At 39.1% G+C, this 10,999-nt stretch overlaps 1 protein-coding gene across 1 annotated transcript; it reads right to left on the reverse strand.

The window, feature by feature from the left end:
- Positions 1–3,728: 3,728 nt before the first annotated feature.
- LOC106577043 (homeobox protein HMX2) lies at positions 3,729–6,327 on the reverse strand. The gene is made up of 2 exons (XM_014154728.2): positions 5,830–6,327; positions 3,729–4,832 (listed from the first exon to the last, which is right to left on the reverse strand). Exons 1-2 carry the CDS (start codon positions 6,098–6,100, stop codon positions 4,285–4,287), a joined length of 819 nt encoding a protein of 272 aa, XP_014010203.1. The 5' UTR covers positions 6,101–6,327; the 3' UTR covers positions 3,729–4,284.
- Positions 6,328–10,999: the final 4,672 nt, after the last annotated feature.

Here is a 10,999-nt window from a genome sequence, read left to right on the forward strand (position 1 = left end):
AGGGCATGACACCACCACTAAGGCGGTCTCCCTTACACCGACTTGCATGAAATTAGTTATAGAATTTAAACATTTTCTGTAGAATTGTAGAAAACTTGCTTTAAAACTGCAACATTTTCTCTATGCCCCATGGCAAAATGTGTTGAACTGTAGAAAATAAACTGTTAAACGTAAAAATGTCCATTCTGCCGTCAAGAGGGGGGCCACTCAAATATTTTGACGGCGGGGTGGGGGTCCCCCAACCAAATCTCACTTTTGATGTTTTATTTAACCTTTAGGCAAGTCAGTTAAGAACAAATTCTTATTTACAATGACGTCCTACCCCAGCCAAACCCTAACCCGGACTACGCTGAGCCAATTGTGCGCCACCCTATGGGACTCCCAATCACGGCTGGTTGTGATACGGCCTAGAATCGAACTAGGGTCTGTAGTGACGCCTCTAGCACGGAGATGCAGTGCCTTAGATTGCTGCGCCACTCGGGAGCTTAGGGCCCCCAAAAGGCTACTGGTATTTCATTAGGAATGTAAACAGCAACAAATGTCAGTTTTGATGTTTGAGGTGGCACAAATGTCTTATATTAAAACCAACATAAAGTTATAATGATGACATGACACTTTGTTACAACCATGTCAAACAAGGTATTGGTTTTGTTTGTATTTCAGAACGTACAGTCTAACTTGAACATAATTACACTAGAATGCAGTCATATGCCTAAACAAATTGTTTATAGTTTTGTATACATTTTAGGACTGGCACATGGGAAAAGCTGAGCCAAATGTAAACATTGGGAAACCTGTAGATAGTTCCTCTAGGGATTAAATAAATATCTTGGGAATCCTTCAGCCCATCCTCTTCCCCCTCTCCTCATATAGGCTCTACAATTACCATTATTCTTGCCATAAATTATACCACAAAGTGAATTGCACTTGCTTTTCACTTTACCAGGCAGGTTTGATGAATCCTAAGGCACAACACATCATCTCAACAAATCTTCACCGCAATGCCAGCCGCTGTCTCTTTGCCATTTAAACCACTTCAAATCATTTTCATTGCCCCACTATTAAAATGTGTAATTCATACCTGCCATTTGCGTGATACATAACACAAGCCGCTCTCACTCTCTTTAACTCTCTTTCTCTCTCTCTCTCTCTCTCTCTCTCTCACCGCTCAGTCTCTCCAACCTTTTCTATCTCTCTCTCCTGTAAATCAAACAACCCCAGGTGACAGGTCATGCAGATTTCCCACAAGTCAGCAGTGCGCAAACATCCATCCAGGAGAGTGGTGTATTACCGTCAAACCTGATGGCATTATGTACGCTGTGAAACTAATAAACAGCTTCATTCACCCAACGCTATTGCTCCTTTTCATGAGCGTTCTGTCTCTTTCTCTCTTTTCTCTCCCTCTCCTATCTGTCACAAATTCATCCAGCTGCAACTCTCCGCCAGCATCAGAGTTAGCCATAAATCACTTCTGTTGTCTAACGCGATCCATTTGCCCAGAACACGGGGCGGCTGTTGCAGAAATTGGGTCAGGAATAATCTGCAGGGCAACAGAGCCTCTTGGGTAATGTAGCCATTAGCAGAGAGAGAGAGACAGAGAGAGAGAGAGAGAGGGAGGGAGGGGGAGAGAGAGAGATCCCTTGTACGCTGTAAGCTATGACATCCAAGAAAAGCTGGCTGATGACACTGTTTTATCACTCCCCATCACCCACTAGGTGTGTGTGTGTGTGTGTGTGTGTGTGTGTGTGTGTGTGTGTGTGTGTGTGTGTGTGTGTGTGTGTGTGTGTGTGTGTGTGTGTGCCTTGTTTGATTGGGCCTATTAACGTAAAAGCAAGCAAGAACTGTAGCCTAATAATGTAGCCTAATACTGTAAGAGCAAGCAAAGATACAAAAGGTACCAAGAAGATAAAAAAGACAGTTATTTTCAATGTGCTACATGAAAAAATATATGTTTTCACCCTCTGGTCTAAACACTCAAAAGCGGTTTCCTGGTCAGAAAGCATTATCTAATCTGTTAACAAGTATTTTCACTGTAACCGATACAGTGGTGGCTCGCTTGAAAAAGAAAAAGCATCACACAACAACGTAGTGAGTCTTGAACTTTAACAACAGCACCACTTATTAAGTTTCCTCCAACAAGGCTAGAACTTCCTGTATTGCACACTTCAAGTGTCAGAATATACAACCTGGTCTCAGAGAGTTTCGTATAATTCTGTACATAAACAAAATTATTCTGTACATAAACAGGACATAAACAGGTTAGGGTTAAGGTAAGGTTAATTCTGTAAATAAACAGAATTATTCTGTACATAAACAGGACATAAACAGGTTAGGGTTAAGGTTAGGGTTATGTTTAGGAGTTAGGTTAAAGGGTTAGGCTTAGGGGAAGGGTTAACAAAAAGGGGTAAGTTTACGGATAGGGGAAGGGTTAGCTAAAAGGATAGAGGTAAGGGTTAGGGGAAGAGTTATCTAACATGCTAAGTAGTTGCAAAGTAGAAAAAAAGTAGTAAGTAGTTGAAAAGTTGCTAATGAGCTAAAATGCTAAAGTTGTCCGTGATGAGATTCAAACTCACAACCTTTGGGTTGCTAGACATTCATGTTATACACTGACCAACCACCCTATTTTCATGTTTTGCCTAGAGTAACAATCTTTCTTACGTAACCAAACCAAACATAACATATCATACTAATTTGAGGGTCCTGGATTTACATTTACTATGTTACGTCTAGTTTATGAGACCAGGCTGGAATATCCACTATGGCTCTGATTGGCTGCTGATGGTGTGCATCTTTCTCCCTCTCTCCCATGTTTAGCAGGCCACTGAGTTGACCATCTCATAAGTACAAATGACACGTTTCACATTGGCTAATTTTCCAAAGAACTGTGATGACAGATGAAAATAAAGAGTATGTATGTCTTAGACAGGCAACATAAATACAACCAACGTGTTTGACACCATCTTATCATTATGTGCCCATGTTTGAGGAGGAGCAGCACATAAACCCATCTGCAGCAATGCTACAGTGGCAGGCTACACCTGAAACCACTTGTATACATAGATCATTTTGAAACTGTAGTCCCATTTTTGTAATAAAGTGTTCATAACACTGTTGTTAATAACCCATGGTGTTAGTATTATTAGTAGTAGGCCAATGAGCACTTGTTACAACAGACCTATGAGGCTTAAAGTACAGTATAACATTGTTCAAATTTGACAAATATAAGTTGAATATGGAAAAACAGCGATCCTACATTGTTTTTAGGCTACCAGGCAACCTAGATGTTTTAAAGTTTTTAATGTATGAATTCTGGTCTACTGGAAGCTTATGCCACAAGCTAGTAAAATGTTTTAGTATCGCTGTTCACCTTTAGAGGCCTAGTTAGTTGCAGAGTCATATGTTTAGAAGAGAGTTTGGCTAACTGCAGCTGGATGTCATGTTGACTGAAACGACCAAGGCAGAAAGTTTTACAGAAAACAGAACAAATAGTTTTTACTTAATAATCTTTGAGCTGCAGTGTGAATATTTATATATATATATATATATATATATATATATATATATATATATATATATATATATATATATATATATATATATATATATATTTTAATCTAGCTTAACCATTGTACAATTATGAAATACATTTTTCCATCCCTGATTTTCAAAGACTGGATTGAATGCCACAAAACCTAAATCTGGAAATGTACAATAAATCCAAACCCACGTTTCATTGATATAGAAAATTTATTGAATGAGTGGTTTACTTGGTAGGCCTATGATTACAATAAAAACAATGACATTTTCCCCAAATGGAAGCAACAAGTTTGCACTTCCCTATCCCCAAATGTATAAACCCAATATATTCTAGTAGCTTAACAGATGAAGGTAGTTGGACGTCTTGGACCTCAATATTTCATATTCACATTCACATTCACATTCAATTGAAAATGGTTTTTTTATGCATCCAGAATTCGTTTGGGAAACATAGTCCACTTGATTGCATCTGTATTGCAGTGGCGAAATTCACCAATTTAACGTGTTAAACGAGGGAGAACGCAAAATCAAGGTACAAAATAATGATTATACACATGGTGTATTTTATACATTTAGATACGTTTGTTGCTTCCTGTTAAACATACAGTTGCTGCATAATAAGAAATATATATTTTCAACAAATAAAGTGATATAATAGACATGAGTTATGCCAGACATTTATACGAATGTAGGCTACTGTAGTGTGTTAACGTGTTATTTTTGTGGAGTGTCATCACAGGCATTAAGTCAATATTCAATCTTGTTATACAGATTGTACAATGGTAACCCTGGTAGGCTGCTGCCAGGGTAGTATAGTGGCGTTGGAAAAGCGATAGATCTTGGAACTGGTACCCGGAGCAGGGAGCTATCTCTAAAAACAAGCGGCATTCCGACCAGTGTCTGTGCGGAGGCGTGTGCCATGTTCGCGGCCTCCAGTTCCGCCGACAGTTGTCGCTTCCATTTGTTCCTGCGGTTCTGAAACCACGTCTTCACCTGAGTTTCTGTTAGCTGTAGACTGGATGCTAAACAGGCTCGCTCGGAGCTGCTCAAATACCTCTTCATATCAAACGTGGATTCGAGCTGGTACACCTGACTCCGCGAGAAGACGGTACGAGTCTTCTTCTTGGACGAGTTGCTCTGCTTGTCCGCACCGTCTGTCTGTCTCTCCTCGGAAATAGGGGACATTGGATTGCATGGTCTCTCTTGTTCCTCTTTGTAATCCTGCAGCAGAGGCTGTGTCAAGTGCGGTCGCCGTGCAATCCCGTCACGGACTGAAATAAGCCCCGTTGTTGAACCTGCATTAAGGAAAAAGACCAGTATATATGTGTGTCGAAAGAAAATAAAATGTGTCAAAATATTTCAACAAACTAATTTCCCAATGTCCTCCTCGGTATCATCTGTAGCCTATCAAAATTGACAAATGATGTAGGCCTATCCTGAAGATAAAGCATCGCATAAAGATACTGGATGCTTTAGTCTATATTGCCTTTAGATCAGCTTGTCAATTTTGTATCTCAAAATGTTGAATATGTCTCAAAGGTTTCACACTTATTATTCGATACTCGGTACAAGAGTTCATTAAGTGTGAACTTTGACTCATTCATCGACAGTGGAAAGGTTGTAAGTATCCTTTTAAATAAACAATTTAATTTTGACTATGCCTGGTGCACAATATTAATTAAATCAGGTTACATTTAACGGTCAATTGACGAAATGCAGTCATTGTGAAAAAAAGGTTTAATCAATTAGCAGACTCGATTAAATTTGGAATGACGGGGGAAACATCCTGTTAATTATTTGACCTTTCCCCTGTTCGCGGATGTAGCAGTAAAACGACACATTAAACAAAGTGAAGTGATAGCCTACCTACTATCTGCAGTAACAAACATAGATAACTCTATAGTAGCCTAAGTTTACAAGCTTAAACTGCAACAAGTACTAGGTTACTTCTGCCGAAGGTTATCATAAATACGTTTATCATTAGTCCTAGCCTACTTTACACTATTGTTGACCTATTATTAGGCTACAATAATAGCCTAATAATACATATAAAATAATAATAATAATAATAATAATAATAATTGGTCTAGGCCTAATACTAATAATGTCCCGTTAGATACCATACATTGATTTATACATTATGTAGCCTATTTCACCTTTTTACTTTGGAAGCCTATATTTTCGAATACAAAATGTCAGCGAGGGAAATAAATACAAGCAAAATCTAAAAGCAACAAATAATTAGGCCTACATTTTACGCACAACACAAATTACATTCAGTGATCTACTCACCTAAACATGAAAAATTTAGTGGTTGATGTCGGTTGCATGGCTCGCTGTGACCACGATCCGAACAGAAACAGTCAGCGGAGTCCTCCCCACCGCTGCACTCCTCTTCTGAAGACACCGACAGCGAGCGCTTCCTCGCTAGCTGCAGTCCCTTGGAACTCTCCTTCGCCCCCGACCGTGGCTTCTCCGACGACGTGCCCAATATCGACTGAATAGTGAAACTGGAAATTGGGACCGACGAGCACTTGCTTCCGCTGTCTTCTGTGGTACTCATTCTCGATTCATAACAGTAAGATTAGGCTATATCTTAGTTTTTGTATTATTTTTCTCGTATTGTTGGTCTGTGAATACTCACAACTCTTGCGTAAAATAGTTTGGAAATAGTATTTTTTAGATAACCGTTTTTAGAAGTTGAGGGGCTTGGGTTGTTTTTTCTTGGAGCTCAGGGAACATGAATGTATTCCTGGTCTACATCCACGCGCTCTGGACTAAAGACAGTATTGTGGCGTTGCCTCATTTGCATGTAGGTAAGCTCTGCGTGGGCCAATCACACGCTCAAACTAAGCCCGGAAATTTCAAACTCGTGTCAAGGTTCTGAGATAGGATGAAAGGAGCTAAGGACAAATAACTACAGGCTGTCGTTTATTCGAGCATATAGCCTACGTCCCTCTTTGAATCCGATAGTCAAGGTAGACAAATAGGCATAATGGCACAAGCAAATCACAGATGTTAGGCTATTAATTTACTTCAAAAGGCTACATATACAACATAATACGTTTTGGCATAAGCATAATATTAATCGCCTTTTGTTTAGAAACTGGTGCAACATGTCTCTTATTAGGCTATATCAATTCAATTTGACGTTTTGATTGAAAATTTACAAAATTTTAGGCAATGGATTTTGTGTAGGTAAGGTTTCAAATTCACGAGTCTTATATTGTGTATTGTGGTGCTTTGTTTGTTTGTTTTTGTGTGATATGTTGACAACTTGACATAGGCTTACCTAATATTTGGGGCTGACTACATTTTAAGTGGACAATAGACTGGAGAAATGGGAAAATGGGAAAAAGGTGCAACCATGTTTGTCGCCATTAGTCTTTCAATGAGGAACATCAGTGATTTTTATTTTCCTTTTTTTTCAACCACAAGTATTGCATATTTTGTTGATGTAATTTTACAAATTAATATTTTCACATATATTGCAAGACAACATAATAACAAAGGATTACACTATAGTAGACCCTTGTTATTTCCCTGCAATACTTTTTGAAGTGAATGGAGATAATATATTCTAGATGTTTTACATCGGCATGCAAATTGATTTGGTCACGACTCTCCCTAAGTCTATCTAATATAATACTCAACAATTTAAACCTTTTCACTTTATATAGTGTTAAATACCTGATTTGCGATATTCCCTCAAATAACAAACCTTTATCCCTAACACACTTAGCTCAAATGGTATAATAGCATACCATTGACACACCCTCAGGGGGGAATACAAACCATGTTATCTGTACAGTCAACTGTAGACCCAAGTAGGGGCCTACTACACAATGACCTCATGGAAGAAATGGCATGTATTCTATTAGCCTTGTGGATGGTAAATTGGTCAGATAATCCAACATACATTCCTGGGTGTTGTTCCTGGAACTAATATGGAACCCTAACTATTTTATCCTGAAAATAATAAAGTCATTCCACGGCCATTATCTGCGATTAAGAATTAATTTGATCATTAGGCCTACTGCAACTAATCTGCCTCGCGTGGAGTGGAGGCCTGCTAATTGATTGACTAATTGATTGGAGGGTGGGGGCGCGCCCCCGCTCCCCATCTCCCTCTCTCTCTCTCTCTCTCTCTCTCTCTCTGACAATGTCTGGTGGGGCAGCTGCGGGGTTTGAGTTCGCGGTTCTAGCACATTATCCCTCGTTACTTCTTTCTAAGGGACCCTAGACACATAACAAATGGTCAGCTTTAATCAGAATGTCAGCGCCCGAACCCTCGTGCTGCTGCGCCTAGGGATGGGACGACGACCCCGGCCTTTCTCCCTGTATTCTGTTCAATATTGTTCTGTATTGTGGTTTTGGTTAATCCTCTGATAGGAGGAAGGAGTAACGATGACCATGGTGATGGTGATGATGGTGAAACCCCTCTTGTGATTGTCAACGCGAATTTAGCCCAACAGCAGTTAAACGATCATAAGAATGCATGTGACCACCAAGATATAGGCTACATTTACTGGGGGTAATATATGAATGAGGGCAGTCACAGATTGCACTGGATTTAGGGTGACTACACATAAATGCGTGAAATCTCCCATGACAGTTCAATGGGACGATTTATACGTGCTATTTTCAAACAAAGACCTTTGTCAAAAGCAGCCATGTCTGTTTAAGCTTTATTTATACCCTTATATCATTATCAAGAAATGATGACATAATTAATCCGACACTTGAATACCAATTAAACTCCAGATGTTGAAACAAATCTGAAGATATATTTTCACGGTGGCCGCTAGCCCTATATCAAAAGAAATTAGGCCTAAATGGCGTTATCATTCATTTTAGGCCTATACAATATATGCCAAATAGTAACGTGTCTGAAGATCCTGAATTTACCCCTCTGATTTGCAGAAAACATGTTCAGAAACAGCATGGCGCGGTCTAAATTCGTGCTCTATCACAATGATAGGTGTTGTACGGCAGCCCTACTGCAATAACAGAACAAGATTTTTACTATGAGAAAAAGGTCTTAGAAAGACAGATGAAGTTATGAGCAGCTTTGATCTAAGAATCAAGCTTCGATAAATATTAAACAAAGACCCCTACACGTGTGTATTATGATATATGACGTGTCCAACTCTAAAATAAGGAAATTACCAGAGAAAATGATATCAATAAATTTTGTAAGTATAAACGTTGATTATGTTTCGATTTTCATTCAAGGATCTGAGCCCTGCTCCTTTTTTCAAATCGCAGAGAGAGCGAGAGAGAGGGTGTGTGTGGGAGGGGGTGGTCGTAAGAGCAAAGCAGAGCGCGAGCCCTGGAGGTGTACAATTTATGTAATCTGAGGCTGGAAATGAATTGGGTAATTTATTGGAAAACAGAAAGTCAAGAAGATTGGATCAGTATAGCCTATCCAAGGGCTCCTATCCATCAAGTTCCAATTAACAACCTAACCATTGAGTTTTAATGGCTTTCCAATTTACTGCCCTGATAGACTCATCAATTCCTCGGGGAGAAATTAAGAAAATCGACCGCCCCTTGGCGTTTCGGTGTCATTCTTCACAGCAACTATATGTCAAATTAAAAACACAATTAAAATTTAAACTGTTCCAATCAGACGGTGCCCCGCAACCTATGTTTCACTTAATAGAACTTTGATGAAAATCTGATGCTTGCATTCAATCACGAAAGCAAATGGGATACTATTGTAAAGAAGATTTCCGTTTCCTAAAAAATAAGTAAGTGTCAAGAATGTGTTGCATTGACGTGGTTCTGGGGGTTTCTATAGGCCATAACAACATTAGATTCCCTAAAAACACGCCACTTCGATACAGCTACGACTTTTTCGTAGCAGGATAGCAGAACGTACGCAGCAGGTTAGGATAATTAACATAGCAGGTTAGGGGAAAGGGTAAGGGTTACAGAAAAGGGTTGGGGTTGTGGAAAATACTCCCTTAAACTACTACGAAAAGTCACTTGAACCGGGGTAGCGTGTTTGTAGGGAGTCCCATTACAATCCCATATATGTCTAAGCTGATGTTTTAGTAAGATGATCAAATGTGCCCAATTTGGTAGAGCATTCATCCAAACTTGACAGCAAGGACTACACAAGACATCTCCTCATACATCTCGGAGTTTAGTAGATGGATTTGAAGCATCCGCTTCTCGCCTATAGGCGTAGCCTATGTTAGAACATATGAATACATTTGCATAGGAAATGTGTATATATTTGAAATGATAAAAAATATATTTATGTAATCTATGTATTGTTTATACATTACCACAAGCCTGCATACAATTGTAAATATCGAATATATGTTAAGCTCAATTAACGTTTGCCTAGGCCTATATGAAGTAAAGTAATTGCACCAAAATATCTCCACAGATATTCGCATGAATCACATGCGTGAACAGATGCCCAGGGTTTCAGGAAAGGGCTGAAAATACTTAAACTGTTGTCACTTGATCAAAATGTAGGCCTAACTGACACTATAACCTTTGATGGGCCCTGTTTAAAATCAGCACTCAACTTTCTATTCTAATGTAATATATTGAGCCGCCCGCGGTTATGTCCATTGGCCCGTTCCTGCAAATGTACTTTATCCGATTTTTGCTCTCGCCCCTTCTCCTTTGCATAAAGATGTCCTACAAATGGACATTATCGAGTGGCAATTTTTTTCAAATCATGCGCGCAAATCAAGGTCATAAGCGCAACCAAAACTGCCCGTGAACAATGGCCTTATTTGTAACAATATTTTACAGACGTTTGCAGATCAATATCAGCGCGGGGAAGAACACCATATCAATCTATTAATTCTCTGTAATGGGTCCGTGATGAGTTTGCATGATCTAATACGTCAATACATTAGTGATTATCAGACGATATTTGAATGCGCACTTTGTATAGTGGTGCGGTCATCATAGAGTAGCTACTGATTTGTTTTCGATAACTGCATTAGAGACAAAAGCAGAACACGACCTTTGAGGCAAAGAGTTGAGTGGTTTCTACTCAGATGGAGGGAATGCTGAATAAAATGATAAAGTTATCTTCAACAGTAATTACATATAGTCAACTCGTTGCATTTTGATATTGATATTATTCCACCTAACATTAGATAATACATTTGTGAACTATTTCGCAACTTCATAGGCTAATGTTGTGTGTCATTTCAGCCAATTTATCTCGTCCAAAATAAATATAGGAATGAGTGACTGACATTAAACAGGTGAAACACGATTTAACGAAGTACATTTCCTTATGGATTAAAAGGAAAACGTCAGTCCACAAAATATCGTGGACACGAAATGTGAAGGTTTGAGGAGGGAGTCTGCGTCAAGCGTTATCGCGCATAGCCTATAGGCTATCAAAACTTTTGAACTTCCTAAAACCTTTATGTGGCCCCATGGTGATCGAAATACTTTAGAAAACTTTTTCACAAGATACCAA

The sequence above is a fragment of the Salmo salar genome, chromosome ssa18 (assembly GCF_905237065.1).
Source record: "Salmo salar chromosome ssa18, Ssal_v3.1, whole genome shotgun sequence".
NCBI classification, from domain to species: domain Eukaryota; kingdom Metazoa; phylum Chordata; class Actinopteri; order Salmoniformes; family Salmonidae; genus Salmo; species Salmo salar.